Source organism: Schistocerca serialis, chromosome 11, assembly GCF_023864345.2.
Source record: "Schistocerca serialis cubense isolate TAMUIC-IGC-003099 chromosome 11, iqSchSeri2.2, whole genome shotgun sequence".
NCBI classification, from domain to species: domain Eukaryota; kingdom Metazoa; phylum Arthropoda; class Insecta; order Orthoptera; family Acrididae; genus Schistocerca; species Schistocerca serialis.
Genome location: NC_064648.1, coordinates 181,482,136 through 181,502,243, shown reverse-complemented (window position 1 = coordinate 181,502,243; position 20,108 = coordinate 181,482,136). Strand labels below are relative to the sequence as shown.

The 20,108-nt window shown below is 41.1% G+C and overlaps 1 protein-coding gene across 9 annotated transcripts in view; it reads left to right on the top strand.

The window, feature by feature from the left end:
- Positions 1 to 12,089, top strand: part of LOC126427362 (zinc finger protein 708-like) — an 86,835-nt gene extending 74,746 nt beyond the window's left edge. For all 9 annotated transcript variants that reach the window (XM_050089710.1, XM_050089703.1, XM_050089711.1 and 6 more), the window contains one exon: positions 10,508 to 12,089. In XM_050089710.1, the coding sequence (XP_049945667.1) occupies positions 10,565 to 11,539 (975 nt within the window). In that variant the 5' untranslated portion in view covers positions 10,508 to 10,564 and the 3' untranslated portion in view covers positions 11,540 to 12,089. The remainder of the gene's footprint in view (positions 1 to 10,507) is intronic.
- The last annotated feature ends 8,019 nt before the right edge of the window (positions 12,090 to 20,108 follow it).

Below are 20,108 nucleotides of genomic sequence, written 5' to 3'. Positions count from 1 at the left end.
TAGAATGAAAATATGCATCACTAGTTTTTAGTTAAAATATGCAAGAACTGTTGAAAAGGAACCAAATATGCAAATGCATATGCAACATGGAAATGCATATAATCCAGTCTCTAATCATCAGTATCACAGAACAAGAAGTTACAGCTGCAACAGGCCACAACCCTGGCACTATCAAATCATGACACATGCTAGTAGACATTTATTCTTCTTACATGAGGCATAATGTCTCTGATATCTGAGTGAGAAGTGAGACATGTGCTGCATAATTTTTCCTCCATACCTTGTACATTTGCACTGAAATGCTAATGATGTGCATGCCCAAGCATAAATTATGCTTCATTCAAGTTTGAAATTTCTTGCATTGTGCTACAGTTTCAATGCCTAGCAGTGCTTTATGTACCTAGTGTATTACATGAATTGATTTTCCTGAAACAGTGCCTGGACAGTGAATTAAAAGTTTGTGTTCTGGGTGTAATGCGTTATAATGTGACCATGTAATCGTACTTGGCAGCTATATTCTGCAATGCAAATTTATGTGACAGTTAATGTATCATTGTATAAATAATATTGACTTTATCTGCGTATGTATTATCCTCTGAAAGTCGGTATGATAATGCTAACATTATACGTTTATTGTATCAGTGACCATGTTAAATTCCGTGTCTTTTACATGGTGCACTATAATACTTACCGCATGAAGTACAAGTGTGTGTTGGATAACTTAATAACTGTGTGCTTGGGCTTATGAGTATCTTTTTTTGTAAGAAGTCTGGTGGCTACAAGATTTTACAGCCTGAAAATTTTTTCGATTCTACCATGAACTGTTTTTACTGTGTTCAATTTGATTAAAATCTTAAATTGTAATGTTACAACAGTTCAGTTTTATTATGATACGTTATATGTTAGTTTTGTGTGTGTGTGTAATACAGACACAGAAATAGGCCAATCTTGCACACATGAATTTCAAACCTACTTCTTACAAACATTTAAAGTGTGATATACCCTGTGATACATGTACAAAGTTGTATGTAATTGAAACATTGAGTGCCATTTCAGTTACATTTCCACATTTGATAATTTCCTACCATAAATTAGGTAATTTGTGACTGAGTGTGTAAAGTAGCCAATATTGATATATAGAACCACGGTTCTGATGTATATTATCTTTGTTTTTTAAAGGACCAGCTTAACTCCATACCACTAACTGTATATTACACCTACTTTTCAATGAGGGATGCTAGGTATATATTGTTTCAAACTTTAAACTGTTTACCTGTATTAAGCAAAGGAAAATCAAGATGGCACAATGACAATATTACACAACAACTCACAATATAGAGGGTACACTGAGTTGCAGACAGGCACAACAGAAAGACTACTGTGCATTTGACCTTTCACCTAAAAGGCCTTCTAAAACATAAAACACACATTCACAGATGCACAACTCTTACACACATGACCACTGTCTCTGGCCACTGAGGCCAGACTGAATGCAGTAACTGTGCGTAATGGGAGAAGCAATTTGTTGGATGGTGGGGGTAAGGAGGAGGCTGTTATAGGGAGATGGAGATAGGAAAGAATAGCAGAGTAGGGGTGGGCAAAGTTGCAGTGCTGCTTGCGGAAGCATGCAGAGACAATGTGGGGGGAGGGTAGGGTTGCTAGCTGCAGTCAGGACATTATATGGATGGTGGGGGGGGGGGGGGGGGGGAGGAGCAGAAAAGGAGAGAATTAAAAAGACTGTCAACGCATTAGTGGAACAGAGGGCTGTTAGTGCTGGAGTTGAAACAGGAAAAGGGATTGATAGTTGAAGGACAATGACTAATGAAGCTTAAGAGCAGGAGGGTTATGGGAATGTAGGATATATTGCATGAAGAGTTCTCACCTGCACAGTTCAGAGAAGCTGGTGTTGGTAGGATGTATCCAGATGGCACAGGCTGTGAAGCAGCCGTTAAAATGAAGAATGTTGTGTTGGGTGCCATGCTCAGCAACTGGCTTGTCCAGCTGTCTCTCAGCTAAAGTTTAGCGGCGGCCATTTGTGCGGACAGACAGCGTGTCAGTTTTCATTCCCACATAGAACACAGCTTTGTGGCTGGCAGCTTAGCTTGTAGATCGCATGACTGGTTTCACAGGTAGCCATACATTTGATGGGGTAGATGATGACTGTGGCCAAACTGGAGTAGGTGATGGTGGTGGGAGGATGTGTGGAACAGGTCTTGCATTTAGGCCTTTTTGGGGATATGAGCCATGAAGCAGGGGGTTGGGAGCAGGGGTGGAGCATTGGCAGGCAGGGATATTGTGTAAATTGGGGGGGGGGGGGGCAGTGAAATATACTGTGTGAGAGGGATGGAAGGGATAGTGGGTAGGATAGTCCTCATTTCAGGGCACAATGAGAGGTAGTTGAAACCCTGGCAGAGAATGTGATTCAGTTGCTCCAGTCCTGAGGTGTTACTGAGTCACAATGGGAAAAATCCTTTGTGGCCAGACAGTGGGAATGCTGGGTGACTGGAGAGATAAGGGAAGCTTGGGAAGGTAATTTCAACCTGTGAAGGCCTCAGAGAGGCCCTTGGTATATTTTGAGATGGACTGCTCATCACTAAAGATGCTGAAGGTGGCTATTCTGTATGGAAGGCACTTCCTGATATGGAGTGAGTGGCAGCTGTTGAAGTGGATGTATTGCGGGTGGTCGTTAGGTCTGATATGGACAGAGGTACTGATGTAACCATCAAGGTGGAAGTCAACATTGAGGATGGTGGCTTGTTGGAGCAGTTGAAGCAAATGGGGGAGGTTCTGGATGAATGTGGATAATGTGTGCTCACCCTTGGTCCAGATCACAAATATGTCATCAATGAATTTGAACCAGGGAGGGTCTTTGGGGTTCTATGTGATTATGAAGGAATCTTCTAGATGGTCCAGGAATAGTTTGGCATTGGATGGTGCCATACAAGTGTCCATTGCCTTACCATGGATTTGTTTGTAGGTGATGCCTTCAAAGTTGGAGTAATTGTGGGTGAGAATATAATTGGTTATTGTGACCAGGAAGGAGGTTGCAGGTTTGGAGTCATTTGGACATTGGGAAAGGTAGTGTTCAGTAGCAGCAAAGCTGTAGACATTAGGGATGTTAGTATAGAGGGAGATGCTAATAACATTGATGAACTGGGTGCGTGGTAACAGAACAGGGTCTGTGGAGAATTGTTGGAGGAAATTGTTGGTATCAGACTTCACCTAGTAGGTCATCCTGAACCCAACAAGCCACCTTCCCTGACGTTGACCTCCACCTCAAAGACGGCTACATCAGTTTGTCAAACCTAGCAACCATCAACCCCCACTTCAACAGCTAACACCCGCCCCATCCATAGAGCCTAACCACCCATGGCCATCGCATCTCAAGTGACAAGGAGTCCATCTCAAAATATACCAAGGATCTGACTGGGGCCTTCACGAACCTAAATGACCCGCCCAAGCTTGTACAGGAGCAGATCTCTTGTGCCTTTTCTCTGCAGTCACATATGACCTTCCACATTCCCAACGTCTGGCTACGAAGGAGCATTCCCCTCATGACTCAGTACCACTCAGAACAGGAGCAACTGAATCACATTCTCCATCAGTATTGTTACTACCATCATCATGCCCTAAAATGAGAAATATTCTACCCACTATCCTTCCCATCCCTCCGACAGTGATATTTTGCTGCCCTCTGAACTTACACATTATTCTTTCCCATCTCTACACCATCCTTGACCCCAACCCCTTACTTCATAGCCCCTATCCCTGCAATAGACCTACATACAAGACCTGTCCAATACATCCTCCCACCACCACCTACTCCAGTCCAGTTATAGGCAGCACCTATCCCATCACAGGCAGGGCTATCTGTGAAACCAATCATGTGATCTGCAAACAAAGCTAAAACCACTGTGCTTCTTTCTACAAGGAGATGACCACCAACAAGCTGTCTGTCAGCAAGAAAGACTAACCGTCAAACAGTGGCCAAGAGACAGCTGCACCCCACAGTTGCTAAACATGCTGCCCAGCATAACATGCTTCACTTTAATGACTGTTTCACAGCCTGCACGATCTTTGTTCTTCCCATCAGCACCAACTTTTCCGAACTGCAGGGAAAATTCCCACCTGCGCAATACATCCTACATTCCCAGGTAGACCCCCAGGCCTGAACCTTTGCTAGTCCATGTCCTCCACCAATGTATTCCCTTCCCTGCCCCCACTCAAGCACTACACAGCCTTCTATTCTGCCAATACACCCACTAGTCGTTTCCATCTGCCCTAGTTATCTTCTCTATTTTGGCTCCTCTGCCACCCCCCTCCTCCCCCACTAAACGAAAAGACCTGACTGCAGCTAGCAGCCTCACCCTGTTCCTGTCATGTGCCAGCATGCTTCCAAAACCAGCACTGCACGTTTGCTCAACCCCTTCTCACCCCAGCTTCCTCTTTACCCCCACCACCCGCAGCTTTCTTTACACGCCAGGCACAGTTGCTGTGTGCTGGCCTCAGTAGCTGGAGGCAGTGGTCATGAGTGTGTGAGTTGTGCTTGTGTGAATATGTGGGTTCTGTACTTTACACCAAGAAGGCCTTTTGACTGAAAGCTCAAAGTATAGCAATCTTTCTGCTGTGCCTGTTGCAACTCAGTGTCTCCTCTATATAGTGAGTAGGAATCTATCCTTTTATAATATTGTCATAATTCATCTCCCAGGGTACACATTTCTTAGGGCAGACAGATCAAAAAAGCGAGGTGGCGGGGTCGGTGTGTGTATATGAACAGATCTCAAAGCGAAAGTCTTATGTACGTCAAATCCTGCTGAAGAAAAAGAGGCTGAATTCATGTTCATTGAAATAAATATACAAAGTCGGAAATTCTTGACTGGCGTCGTGTACAAGCCGCCAAAAATAAGCTCTGTGAGTTCCTTCCAGTCGGAATTACATTCACTTCAGTGTCAATACGAACATGTCATCGTAATGGGTGACTTGAACATAGACCTGCTAAGAGACACTCCCTCCGCAATAAACCTAAGAAGACTGTTTAGTTGCAATAGCATGAACATTCTTCCATTGCAACCTACACACCATGTGGCGCACAGTCATACTCTTATAGATGTAATCGCAACGAAACAGACTGACAAAGTAAGAGATGTTGGTCAAACATCGGCCCCTGGCCTCTCAGCACATGATGTAATATTCCTGGCCTACTCTGTGCAGCCCCCAAGGATCAAATCGCGTTACATAACTTGTAGGAACATGAAACGTATTGACCTTGACACTCTTAACAACCAATTGCTCAGAAATCTCATGGCATCAAATAACCAGAGAACCTTCAATCGACGGCAAAATTAATGAACTTGGTGATAAACTCACTGCCCTCTATGACAAACATGCACCTGTGCGCACAATCCGTGTAAGAAAATCTCCTGCTCCATGGCTGACAGCTGAATTACGTCAAATGATGACTAATAGGGATGCTGCCCACAGGCGTTTCAAGGCAGATCCGAAACACGAGCGTTTCGAAGAATATAGAAAGCTATGGAACAGAGTGAAACAATGCATTCGCAATGCTAAAATCAGGCACACTCGCTCCCTTGTATGCAGCGATCTGACGCCCACGACTCTATGGAAGAATCTCCGTAGCTTGGAGGTCAGAAAGGCAAAATCGGAAACTACTTTTCATGTGTCAGCTAACGAATTAAATGAATTCTTCTCTGCACCTCTGAATACCCGCACGGCTGATAATTACCATCCACAAGAATCCCCAAACAGGATAACTAACAACGATACCTTCCATCTAAAACATGTAGCAACAAATACGGCAAGAAAAGCAATAATGAGAATCTCTTCTAATGCAATAGGCAACGACAGTATCGGTATAACCATGATCAAGAATGTTGCCGATATCTTAGTACCTGTCTTAACTGACATATTTAATTTTTCCCTCGTGAACGGAATATACCCCACTGCATGGAAAAGAAGCATAATTCGACCCATCCCTAAGATCGAAAACCCGCAACTGCCTAGTGATTACCGACCAATTAGCATACTGCCTGCTGTTTCCAAAGCACTTGAATATATTGTTCATGACCAAATCACTGAACACTTGCATGAATTCAGCCTATATGACAAATTTCAATCCGGTTTCCGTAAACATCACAGCACTAACACTGCTCTAATTAAAGTAACTGATGACCTGAAATATGCCATCGACAATCGAAAGTCAACAACATTGACACTACTGGACTTCAGCAAAGCTTTTGTCACTGTTAACTTTGACATATTGCTCGGAAAAATGCAACAGCTTAATTTCTCTGATAGTGCAATGAGATGGTTTGAAAGCTACTTAAAAGACAGACAGCAATGTGTTGTCTGCGTAAATGAAAAATCTTCCTGGAAACATGTTTCCTCGGGCGTGCCACAAGGATCAGTCTTAGGACCAATTTTGTTTTCTTTATATGTCAACGATATTTCGTTGGTTCTGTCCTGTAAACATCATTTCTATGCCGACAACCTCCAGCTCTACCTAAGTGTCAGACCTGAAGATGTAAACACTGCAATCGCTCAGATGAATGATGATCTGTCTTCAGTAGTGACATGGGTGAAAAACCTGGGGCTTAAACTAAATGCAAAAAAGATGCAAGTCAGAAATTAATAAGTTCAGATTTCCGCGAACGGCTACCTCCTATTCTGCTCGACGGTACTCCAATACCATATCAGAAAACAGTGAAGAACTTGGGTGTAACTTTGGATGAGCATCTCAAATGGGCGGAGAATACAGTCGCAGTGTGCCGAAAGACGTCTGCTTGTCTCTATGCTCTCAAAAAGTTTCGGAACATGTTTCCACAGGACTTGAAACGCCAGCTCGTGCAAGCACTCGTTCTACCGAACCTCCACTATTGTGACGTGATTCAACAAGGCATGAGTAGTGAAAACAAAAGACGGCTAGAGCTAACCATGAATGCCTGTGTGCGTTACACCTGCAACATTTGTCGATATGATCATGTTAGTGCTTCATACTCCGAGCTAGGGTGGCTGCGGCCGGACAAATTGCGTGACTACCACACTCTATGTCTACTTCACTGACTCCTCGTCGCGCAAGCACCCCAGTACCTTGCTTCAGAGATTAAAAACCTGTCATGCCATCATAATCGAAACATGAGGTCACTCTTATTTGGTATCCTAACTGTGCCCACTCACAAAACAAAAACTTTTGCAAACTCCTTCTCAGTTGCCGCTGTCCACCTCTGGAACAAATTTCCCCTTACCTTGCGCAAAATCCAATCTCCCGCTGCTTTCAAGAAGAAGTTGAAGCATTTCCTACTATCATCCTCATAAAGTTCTCCACAAAATTAATATACAAGGCCAATCCTCTCATCTGTCAAATAGCAAAGCTAGCATATCCTATCTTGCTCCTGAGATGCCTTCCTCTTCATCTATCTTTATTAGCCACGCAATCTTCTTTTCCTTTATATTTCCTTAATTATGTTTCATCATGTCTCTCTATTCTTCTCCTCCCTTCACCGTGAGTCTCCCTCATACTCCCTGCTGCCAGCACTCCTATATAAAATCTGTCTCTTCAATAATGTCTAATTATAACAGTACTTATGATCTACGAATATAAACTCTATGTTGTTGTTGTTGTTGTGGTCTTCAGTCCTGAGACTGGTTTGATGCAGCTCTCCATGCTACTCTATCCTGTGCAAGCTTTTTCATCTCCCAGTACCTACTGCAACCTACATCCTTCTGAATCTGCTTAGTGTATTCATCTCTTGGTCTCCCTCTACGATTTTTACCCTCCACGCTGCCCTCCAATACTAAATTGGTGATCCCTTGATGCCTCAGAACATGTCCTACCAACCGATCCCTTCTTCTGGTTAAGTTGCGCCACAAACTTCTCTTCTCCTCAATCCTATTCAATACTTCCTCATTAGTTATGTGATCTACCCATCTAATCTTCAGCATTCTTCTGTAGGACCACATTTCGAAAGCTTCTATTCTCTTCTTGTCCAAACTATTTATCGTCCATGTTTCACTTCCATACATGGCTACACTCCATACAAATACTTTCAGATATGACTTCCTGACACTTAAATCAATACTGGATGTTAACAAATTTCTCTTCTTCAGAAACGCTTTCCTTGCCATTGCCAGTCTACATTTTATATCCTCTCTACTTCGACCATCATCAGTTATTTTGCTCCCCAAATAGCAAGACTCCTTTACTACTTTAAGTGCCTCATTTCCTAATCTAATTCCCTCAGCATCACCCGATTTAATTAGACTACATTCCATTATCCTTGTTTTGCTTTTGTTGATTTTCATCTTATATCCTCCTTTCAAGACCCTGTCCATTCCATTCAACTGCTCTTCCAAGTCCTTTGCTGTCTCTGACAGAATTACAATGTCATCGGCGAACCTCAAAGTTTTTATTTCTTCTCCATGAATTTTAATACCTACTCCAAATTTTTCTTTTGTTTCCTTTACTGCTTGCTCAATATACAGATTGAACAACATCGGGGAGAGGCTACAACCCTGTCTTACTCCCTTCCCAACCACTGCTTCCCTTTCATGTCCCTCGACTCTTATAACTGCCATCTGGTTTCTGTACAAATTGTAAATAGCCTTTCGCTCCCTGTATTTTACCCCTGCCACCTTTAGAATTTGAAAGAGAGTATTCCAGTCAACATTGTCAAAAGCTTTCTCTAAGTCTACAAATGCTAGAAACGTAGGTTTGCCTTTCCTTAATCTTTCTTCTAAGATAACTCGTAAGGTCAGTATTGCCTCACGTGTTCCAGTGTTTCTACGGAATCCAAACTGATCTTCCCCGAGGTTGGCTTCTACTAGTTTTTCCATTCGTCTGTAAAGAATTCGTGTTAGTATTTTGCAGCTGTGACTTATTAAGCTGATAGTTCGGTAATTTTCACATCTGTGAACACCTGCTTTCTTTGGGATTGGAATTATTATATTCTTCTTGAAGTCTGAGGGTATTTCGCCTGTCTCATACATCTTCCTCACCAGATGGTAGAGTTTTGTCAGGACTGGCTCTCCCACGGCCGTCAGTAGTTCCAATGGAATATTGTCTACTCCGGGGGCCTTGTTTTGACTCAGGTCTTTCAGTGCTCTGTCAAACTCTTCACGCAGTATCATATCTCCCATTTCATCTTCATCTACATCCTCTTCCATTTCCATAATATTGTCCTCAAGTACCTCGCCCTTGTATAGACCCTCTATATACTCCTTCCACCTTTCTGCTTTCCCTTCTTTGCTTAGAACTGGGTTTCCATCTGAGCTCTTGATATTCATACAAGTCGTTCTCTTATCTCCAAAGGTCTCTTTAATTTTCCTGTAGGCGGTATCTATCTTACCCCTAGTAAGATAGGCCTCTATATCCTTGCATTTGTCCTCTAGCCATCCCTGCTTAGCCATTTTGCACTTCCTGTCGATCTCATTTTTGAGACGTTTGTATTCCTTTTTGCCTGTTTCACTTACTGCATTTTTATATTTTCTCCTTTCATCAATTAAATTCAATATTTCTTCTGTTACCCAAGGATTTCTACTAGCCCTCGTCTTTTTACCTACTTATGTATGTATTTTTCCAGGTGTACCTTTCTAATTGTTTATTTCACTTTTTGTACTAGATGTAGTTTAACATGCCTACTAAAACATATGAATGTAAAATAAGTAGAATGCCTGATTAGATGTAAGAGAGGGCCTCATGGCCCTAATCTTGCCAGGTTAAATAAATAAATAAATAATGATATATTAACATTGTAAAATTATTTATGTCCTTTAATTTGAAAAAAAAGTGTACTCTTATTATATTCAGATCTGCTGGATGATTAAATATCGAAGCTACATGCAGCGGTATTAAGTTTTATAGCATTTTTTGGTGGCATATATAAAACTGAATTTTATCAAATACTTGAACACTATTTGAACAATGTCTTATAGTAATAGTATTGATTATATTACTTTTGATACTACATAGACAGTGTATAAATATGTGTAGAAACAGTACCTTTTCTTTAGACTAGAGCATTTGTTTCTCTCATTATTTTCATATTAGCACAAGTAAGAACAAATAAATTCTAGTAGTTTAGTTGTTGATAATTTTGAGTTATGTGCGCAGCATTAATTTCTGACAACTTCTTCTCTTTCAAAAGCTATAATCCAACTTAATCCATGTTCTTGGAGATTTCTTTCAGACTGGAATTAGTAATTAATCCAGGAATGGTGTAATTTATCCACAAACATTAGTATCATAAATATGTTTCATAAAAGGAGTTCTTTAAACACTCATACAGATCTTCTCTGCTTCAGTTACTGAGTGAAAACTTTTAGCGGTGAATTTCCAAATGATTTACTACCCTTCAACAAAACTTGCACCTAAGTAGTCAGCATAAATATTTTCAGCTTTGTCCTTTATGTTCGTGTGTAACTACATCTTCATCAATTTATCTAGCAGTTATTAAATGAAATTTTGATTCGATTGATTATCGTGATGTTTCAGGTCATCTCAAATGTCCAATGGAAACTACATGCATCTTCCTTCTGCAGTGCAAGTAATATGAGCATGACGGGGAATAACTGTGGTGACTTCACCTGTAGTACATGCCTACAAAGATTTTCATCAAAATACAGCCTCATAATGCACGTGTTCATTCATATTGATGCTGTGGATGTGCCATCACATGTTTGTAGATGTTGTGGTGAAGTGTTTCACAGTGATAATTGTCTGAATAAGCACATGATGAAAAAAGAGGAAGATAGGACTCTAATTGCTCACCCACTTGCTGACACAAGGAAGTTACATAAATGTAGTGGTATGTGTTCATGTGGGCAGTTTACAAACATTGATCATATATCACAGAGGTGTTATAGTGAACCCGATAACTACTCTCTTTGTCGAAACAACTCTAAATTAGTTTCTACATGCACGGTACACACAAAGCCACATAAATGTGGCAAATGTTGCAAATCCTTTGCTTATGCTTCTCGTCTCCAAGCCCATGCTGTAGTGCATTCTGGAATAAAGTCATACAAATGCGATGTTTGTGGCAAACTGTTTGCAAGATGTGATCATCTTAAAAATCACAAATTAGTGCATTCTAAAGTAAAGTCATACAAATGTGATGTTTGTGGCAAACTGTTTGCTAGAGTTCATAATCTCAAGAATCATTCTTTAGTGCATTCTGGAGTGAAATCATACAAATGTGATACTTGTGGCAAATTGTTTGCTCGAGTTCATAATCTCAATGCCCATGCAGTAATGCATCTTGGGGTGAAATCACACAAATGTCATGTTTGTGAAAAATTGTTTACTAGAATTGATAATCTCAAAAGCCATATCCTTTTGCATTCTAAAGTGAAGTCACATAAATGTAATGTTTGTGGCAAAATGTTTGCTAGAGCTGATTATCTCAAATACCATGAGGAAGCACTGCATCCTGGCATGAAGCCACATAAATGTGATGTTTGTGGCGAATCTTTTGCTACCCTTCGTGATGTCAAGTACCATTTATTAGTACATTCTGGGGCATAATCACGGCAGTGTAATGTGCATCATAATTTATTTACTGGAGTTGGTGTACTTATTGTCCATTTAGTAGCGCATTCTCATATCAAGGAAATCTTTTGCAAGGATTTCTTTGTCTCAAAATTCATATGCTAGTTGCATTCTTAAATTAAGAGACATGTAGCTTCAGATAAAATAATGAAAGATGCTCATACTAGTTGTGTGCACACAAAGTTTGCACTTAGTTAATTGTTTGAACATTATTGTGAGATTTGCCATGGGAGTTTTATTTGTGTGTGTGAATCTGTCCTCCTTTGTCACAATAAATATCCATATTTTTTGTGACACATATGTTTTGTATGTGTAAGCAGACGAAAGTGGATATAAAAAAGATAATCTCTGTTGCTGTAGTTTTGTTCCATAACTTGTTTATAGCATTGATGTGCAGCTGTTCGAAGATTCTGGCAAGCGTGCTTAAGATTAATATTTGAGTCCTTTTATTTGTCTAAAAGGATAGAAAAGCATGTGTGCAGTGGGAGAGTTGTACTGGAATGTGTAGTTAGTTAAAAAGTACCATATAATGTTAAAATTCAGTTCCAGGACTGACTTTTGCCATGCCCAATGTTTCTTGTAATACGTAACGTACATAAATACCATTTCTGGTATAAACTCCATGGTTTTCTGTACTTCATCAAATTTGGCCTTTTTTCTTTATTTTTATATATAATTGTTCCTAGGACCAGTAGATACGCTTACGTTATTTAATTTGTGGATGACCTAACACTTGAACTGCAAATATTTTGGAAATGGAAGGTGCTGTCAGTATGCGGATTACACAGAACTGAATTGCATGCGTATTTGCAGCTTATACACAGATTTTGAGACGTTTATGAAAGTACAGTTATTTGCAACGGTTACAAATTTTTAAATGGGACTGTGTCCATTGACAATAAAATCCGAAAAGTAGTGTAAATGAGAATGTCTACAGTGGTTTTGCAGGAAGCTAATTCAAGTAGTTTACAAGTTATTGTTTTGTGAATGCTGGTGGTGGTGTAACTACCGGCAGGGCCTCCCAAGCTGGACAGGTCTACATAGAGGATCCAGACAAAGTGCCCAGACAAAGTGTGTCTCACAACGTCCCGTCTAGTGTCCTGTCCTATCCTTTTCTGTTCTGTCCCATCCTATACATTCCCTCCCTTTCCTTTTCCTCCTTGTGATTGTGTGGCAGCAGACACAGTCCCCTAATGTGGACAGCGGAAGATCCTTGGAAACCAGGACAACGTTGATACACATAGGCCTTACTGCGAAGGGATGGATAGCGTTCTGTAGTAGTGGTGAAGACAAGCTATCTAAGGGGTAAGGCCCTGAAATAAAACCTTGGCAGGTCTCCAGGCCATGAGGTGGCAGCCCCACCAGGACACTCGGGGGCTGTGTGATGATAACCCGCACCACCAAAAAACACATATCACAGAAAGTAAAAGGAGAAACAGCCGGATGGATCTTTAGGATATGACCTTTGGCCTGAAAACGGAAACCCGTATCGGTTTTTGGAATGTAAGGACGTTGAGAGAGGCAGGGAGGCTAAGACAGGTTGAAAAAGAGATGGAGAACTATTGACTAGATATATTGGGACTAAGTGAAGTAAGGTGGCCAGAATCTGGGGAATTCCAAACACAAAATGGTGGAGTGTTGCTGTATGTGGGTCAGACAGGTGAGGACGCGATGCACAGGAATGGTGTTGGCTGTTACTATCTAAAAGTAGCAAGAAGAGCTTACTGGAGTGGAAACCAGTCTCAGAATGGATAATAACCGCACGCTTTAAAACAAATGTGCGATATGTCTCTGTAATTCAATGCTATGCACCTACTGAAATAGCTAAAGGAGAATTAAAAGATGCATTTTATACAGAGCTTAACGGAGTCCTTAGACAAACAAATTCTAGGGACATAAAAATTTTAATGGGTGACATGAACGCAAAAGTTGGTTCAGAAAATGAAGGGCTTGAACATATCATGGGCGTGCATGGCATGGGGATCAGGAATGTAAATGGTGAACTGTTGATAGATACATGTGCTGAACATGATTAGTCATTGGAGGCACATTGTTTCCACATCGTAACTGCCATAGGATAATGTGGGTTTCTCCAGACCACGTTACCGAGAATCAAATAGACCACATAGTCATAAGCCGCAAGTTCTGACTCTCTCTGTTAGATATCAGAAATAGAAGAGGGGCAGACGTTGGAAGTGACCACCACCTAGTTTTGGCGGAATTCAGACTGAAGATAGTGGCAAATAGGACCAAGCTCAATCATAGGTGCAAGGAAATAGAGGTGGCAAGATTAAAAGACCAACAGATCAAAGAAACATTTGCCCTTGAACTACAAAACAGATTCCAGGTCCTCTCTGAAGAAAACTTTATGGAAGAGGGAATTGAAACATGCTGGCAAAAAATCAAAGACAGTTATTTAGATGTGGGAGAAAAAATCCTAGGATTTAAGGCGCATCAAAGGAAGGAATGGATCTCCGATGCTACGTGGAATGAAATCAGCCACAGGAAAGAACTAAAACTTAAGTTAATTTTTGCAAGACAAGAGCGCAGAAGAGCGAAGCACATAAGGAATACATGGAGGCGAACAAAAAAATGAAAACATTGCTACGTCGAGATAAAAGGAAATGGGTAGATGAGCAAGCAAAATTAGCAGAAGAGGCAGCATGACAAGAAAATATGAAAGAGCTCTACAACATTACCAAACGGTTGTCAATGAAGAACTTCAGACTTGAAGGACCAGTTAAGAACAAGAATGGTGTGATGCTTACAACTCAACAGGCACAGCTACAGAGATGGGAGGAGCACTTCAGGGAACTGTTAAATTGTGAAGACAAACAAGAGGAACAGGTAAGAGATGTTCCAGAGGAAGTCGAAGAAGATCAAGATATAAATTTGCAGTGCCCACAATGGACGAAATTAGGATTGCCTTGAAAACACTAAAAAATACAAAGGCTCCAGGCCTAGACAACATAGCACCGGAGCTCTTAAAAGCCGATATTGAAAGTGCTGTTAAAATGCTCCATTCTTTGCTGAAGCATATTTGGCTTGAAGAGAAATCTCCAAAGGAGTGGAAAAATGGCTTGGTGGTAAAGGGAAATTTGTCAGACTGTAACAAGTGGCGTGGTATTACAAAGGTCCTCACCAGAATTATTTTAAACAGAATTAAAGAATCCCTTGAAAAGCGACTGTTTAAAGAACAGGCCGGTTTTTGGGCACAACACAGCTGTGTTGATCTTATTAACACTCTTAGAATCATCTTAGAGCAAAGCAAAGAATTCCAAGCAACCATGTACCTGGCATTCATTGATTTTCAAAAGGCCTTCGATTCTGTGAAACATAAAGTGCTCTGGCAGGTGTTGCGGAAGTATGGCATACCACAGAAGATCTTAAACAGCATAAAAGATCTATATGATGGCTACGAAAGCTGCATACTCCACAAGGGAAATATGACAGAGCCCATAAAAGTAACAACTGGAGTCCGGCAGGGTCGCATTTTGTCACCAACACTTTTTCTACTCATTGTAGACTGTTATGAGAAGAGTCACAGCAGGCAGGAGACGAGGAATCCAGTGGGGGATCCACGAACGTCTGGAGGATTTGGATTTTGCAGACGACATAGTTTTATTAGCTCCAAGGCTGACTGATATGCAAGCTAAATTAAACTTGCTGAAAGAAGATGCAGAGACTGCTGGCCTCAAGATAAATGCAGGCAAAACAAAGGAAATGAGAGTAAATTCAGGGAACATGGAGGTGCCCCTGTTAATAGGTGAGCAGTGAGTGGAGATTGTCAACTCATTCCTGTATCTGGGTGGTTTAGTGGCAGAAGATGGTGGAGCTGGAGATGACGTGAAAAACCACATTAAAAAGGCAAATGCTGCCTTCATAAAATTGTATCCAATATGGAAAAATAGAAATATCACATACAAAACAAAAATCCGTCTTTTTAATACAAATGTGAAGGCTGTCCTCCTGTATGCCAGTGAAAGCTGAAAATGGATAAAGAGATAACAACCCAGTTACAAAGCTTCATAAATAGATGTCTTCAACGCATCATGAATATCTGGTGGCCAGAAAAAATATGTAATGAGGAGTTCTGACGAATAACAAACCAGATACCTATAGAAGACCAGATACGAGAGAGAAAGTGGGGCTGGTTGGGGTACACCTTGAGAAAACCAGATGGAGCCATCGAGAAAAAAGCATTGGAATGGAATCCCCAGGGAACAAGGAAGAGAGGAAGACCAAGGGGCACATGGAAGAAGACAGTGGAAGGGGAAGCAAAAAGAGTTGGCAAGACCTGGGCAGAATTGAGGCAAATGGCCAAAGACAGAGACGGAGGCGAGTTCTCCTGGATGCCCTATGCCCCCATAGGGGCCAAAGGAATTAAGTCAAGTCAAGCTTTGTGAATATTGTAAACACCAACAGCTGGTTGTTCCATCCTGTTCCTTAGATACTAGGTGACGATGTGTTTGTTTACATTGTGTTGTGTGTACACTGTAATTGCATTGTGACAGTCCTGCCAGTTATTGTGTGATACTGAATGCAGCATGACTTGCTTGAAAGGTGGTATCTCCCAATGTGAAATAGTGGACATACTAATGGTTTTTGGTGATTGTAGGAAGATTATGATTCGTTCGTATACCATGTTCATCAAAAACTATTCCAGTAGATGTCAATCATTGTGACAGTTATTTGTTAACCTCTTCAAACAATATTGATTGCAGTGTCACCTGCTTGGAAGATGGCATTTTCCAGTGCAGAAAAAGTGGACATGCTTATGGTTTATGATGACTGCAGGAAGAATGCTGTTCATTTGTGTGTCATGTTCATCGAAAAATATCTCAGTAGATTTCAACCATTGTGACAGTTATTTGTAAACCTTTTCAGACAATTACCTACAAGTGGTAGTGTAACCCCTAAAATATGTAACAGAATGAAATGTGTGACTGGAGAGGAGGGTGAAATAAATGTTGTGGTTGCTGTAGGAGTAGATCTGCAAAGTAGTTCCCATGTAATTGCATGAGGACGTGACATGAGTCATGCAAGTGTATGTACTACACGTTCTGCATCATAATACACTCCATCCATATCACATATCTCTCCATAAAACACTGCATGGAAATGATTTTGTGAATCGTGAACTTTTGTACATGGACATTAAGACATGATACTCTGTACATGTCATATTGCTTGTTTATATATGAAGCAACATTTACTAATCATAGCCAAGCAAGCCTTAAAAGCATGCACCACTGGGTTGTTGACAATCCCCATTTTCTTCGTCTGGTGGAATGTCAGCATCCATGGAGTTTAAATGTGTGGTGTGAAATAGTGCACCACCACATGATAGGCCTGTCATTCATAGAGGGAACACTGGATTTACATAAGTATCTCACCTCCTAATGGACCATCTTCTGCAGATGTTAGAAGACATTCCCCTTCAGACTAGAAGGAACCTGTGATATCAACATGTCAGCTATCTGGTCCATAGTGCATGGCTATGATTGTGTGTCTGAAGGGATTGTTTCCTGAATTGAGAGACTGGACAGGAAGGACGTGCACCTTGGATGGCTCATTTCCCAGATTTGATGCCACTGGCATTTCTGTGGCAGAACCTGAAAGACACTGTCTACAAGGTCATACCAATTACACCAGAAGATGTGAAATGGCGTATTGCTGCTTCCTGTGCTGCAATTTCCACTGAAATGTTAGAACATTTGCAGCAATCTTTGCATAGCAGACTGCAAGCTTTTACTGATACCAGTGGTGCTCATGTGTAGGCTTTGATGGTAGAGTGTTTCTTCACATGTCAGACCCCGCAGTGGTACTGTATTCATCTTTGTTTGTCCTAGGTATTGTTGCATTTAACAACATGACACCTCTGGAGATGTATTAACATCTGAATAGGGCTGCACAAATGCACTCATGTCTGATTCACATTCATTTGAGCCACCACATGGTTCAAACAACTGTTCAACTTTACAATATTCAAACTATGATATCTCATAAACTATTGCTCTAGATTTCTGCAATAAATATGATTGACATTCTAATTTACTCTATGTACTTTTGGTTGTAGTACTGTCAGTAGGCTTTTTTCCATTGAAATATTTATACCTTTTGTAAATAAACACATTTAAAACTAATAGTACTGTGTAGAGGCTGCAAAGGTGGGCCCCTGAAATCTGTATATCAATGGTGCCTTCCACTGCCAAAATATTTGCAATGAAAGTTTTAGGTGATTCACCCTGTATTTACTTGTCATGTAGAAGGCCTGAGTTTGCATTTTGCATCTGTAATAGTTCAAATTATGTAAATGTAGATGTGTAGCAGAAATTAAATAATTAGAAAACTTTTGCTCAGTGATACTATGATGTGAGACTTCCTGACAAATTAAAATCTGCGTGTTGGACCAAGAATCAAACCTGAGACCTTTGTGTTTCCTGGGCAAATGCTCAACTGACTGAGCTACACAAGGTCTTGGGCTTGATACCTAGTCCAGCACAGAGTTTTTAATCTGTCAGTACAAAAATTCATTTTTGAAACTCTTTGATGAATTGTTTTGTAGATTGTCAGGCTAGTTCACTGTTGAAGGGATATCAGGAACAGTGACAAAAGTAATGGACATTCAACATACAGTAAAGGAAAAATGTTATTCAATAATGCAAACTTATGTTCATTGTAACCTCTAAGTGTGTAGGAATGATCCTTGGAGAAATAGATGCAGTAGGCAGACACAGATAAACATAGTGCACACTCCTTTAATAACCACAGACAGGTACAGTAAGATTTGATTGTACAATACAAAAGTGGCCTAAGGCAAGACAAAGAGAACTATATAAAATATATATCACACTTCACTGTTGCAGTAACTTGCTATTTTCAACACCTAGTCCACCTCAGCAGCCCCTTCCCCCCTTCGTTTTTTTAAACAAAAAAGACCTTCAGCCCCATGAATTTCACAGAATCGGCGTTTGAAAACTCATCTGCCTCATGTCCTGGTCAGTGGAAATTTCTGGATGGCTGGCTTTACAATCCCATGCTTGCTATTCGAACTGGTGTCACCTGTGTCTACTGTATGTGCATTGTCGACTGCTGGGTGAAGCTGGCCCAGAGGTATGGAGGTGGTGTCCATCGAGTGTCCATATCCAGATGAGTCTCTTTAATCTGTTTGATAGGCACAAATTCTTCATATCTGTTCCAGCAAAGCTTGAGTTTGTGGGCACCGCTGCAGCACTTTGAATGGTTCCATGTATGGAGGCGATAGGGGAGGGCTAACAGATTCGTCACAAAGCCCGTGCACGAAGATGGGTTTATCTCCTTGAGGCTTGGGAGCGGTTGACCAAAGGACACCCATAGTCTCACAGAACTGTCTGCCAAACTAAATACCGACTCCATTGAAGAGATGCATGCCGGCTAGTCTGAGATCAATTCGGCTGATAAATGTAATATTGTGCCATAAACTAACTGTGCCTGTGTGTGTTCCATGTCTTCTTTAAAGGCTGGCTGTGACCCTAACAACACAGTCAGTAAAGCCTCAGTCCATGTAACCTAACTACACGTCAGCACTGCCGTCTGACTGTGGTGAATATTTCCACTGGCTCATTGCTGGCTGGAACTCATATGAATGTTGATGCAGCCGCACAGATGAAACAGCTCCTGGAATAATGTGGACTCCAATTGTTGGCTCCTTTGGGTTATTATTGTTTGGTGTGTGCCATCCTGCAATCCAACCAATGAATAGTGCCCTTGCCATGGTTGTGGCAGTGATGTCAGTGAAGGGGAAGGTCACACCTAAGGCCATCTCATGAAGCAGTCTACAGTGGTAACCAAATAACAGTAGTCATTGGTGTATGGTAGTGGTCTGACCAGAGACACAAGGATGTGCCTAAACAGTTCTGTAGTCATGACAATGGATCCTGTTGGTACAGATTCACTTTGCACCTCTGGCAGTGATCGCACTGCCGTGCCCATTTATGACAGAATTTATTGATTCCAAGCCACACCACCTTTTTAGTCAGCAGCCATACAGTGGCTTGTAATCCTGGATGCAACAGTCCACGGAATGTATCAAAAACACCACGCCTAAAAAGCCTGGCTATGAAAACTTTTGTCATGCCATGCAAAACCTCGCACCACAAAGTTAAATGGCCTGATGGCGTCATCACTTGCTTGGAATGTCCTTGCTCCTGTAGGTTACATATCTCTGGTTCAAGTGCTTATGCACATGTAATGTTGCCCCACTGTATGGTCTTCACACTTGCACAATATCTTGATAGAAAGTCAGAACTGTTTTTGCTGACTCTTATGCGGCACACATTTATGTGGCAAACATTTATGTGGCAAACATCTGTTGTGAATTGCAATATGTAGTTCACTTGTCTAATCAACCTAGGCAAGACATTTGGCACTTTTCTGGAATAGTGCTGTAATCAGTGCATGGTCTGTATAAATTATGAAGGCTCTTCCTTCGATCAAATCTCTGAAGTGCTGGACTGCTGCATAGAGCTCTCTGTCAGTAGCACTCCATGACATTTGCACATCT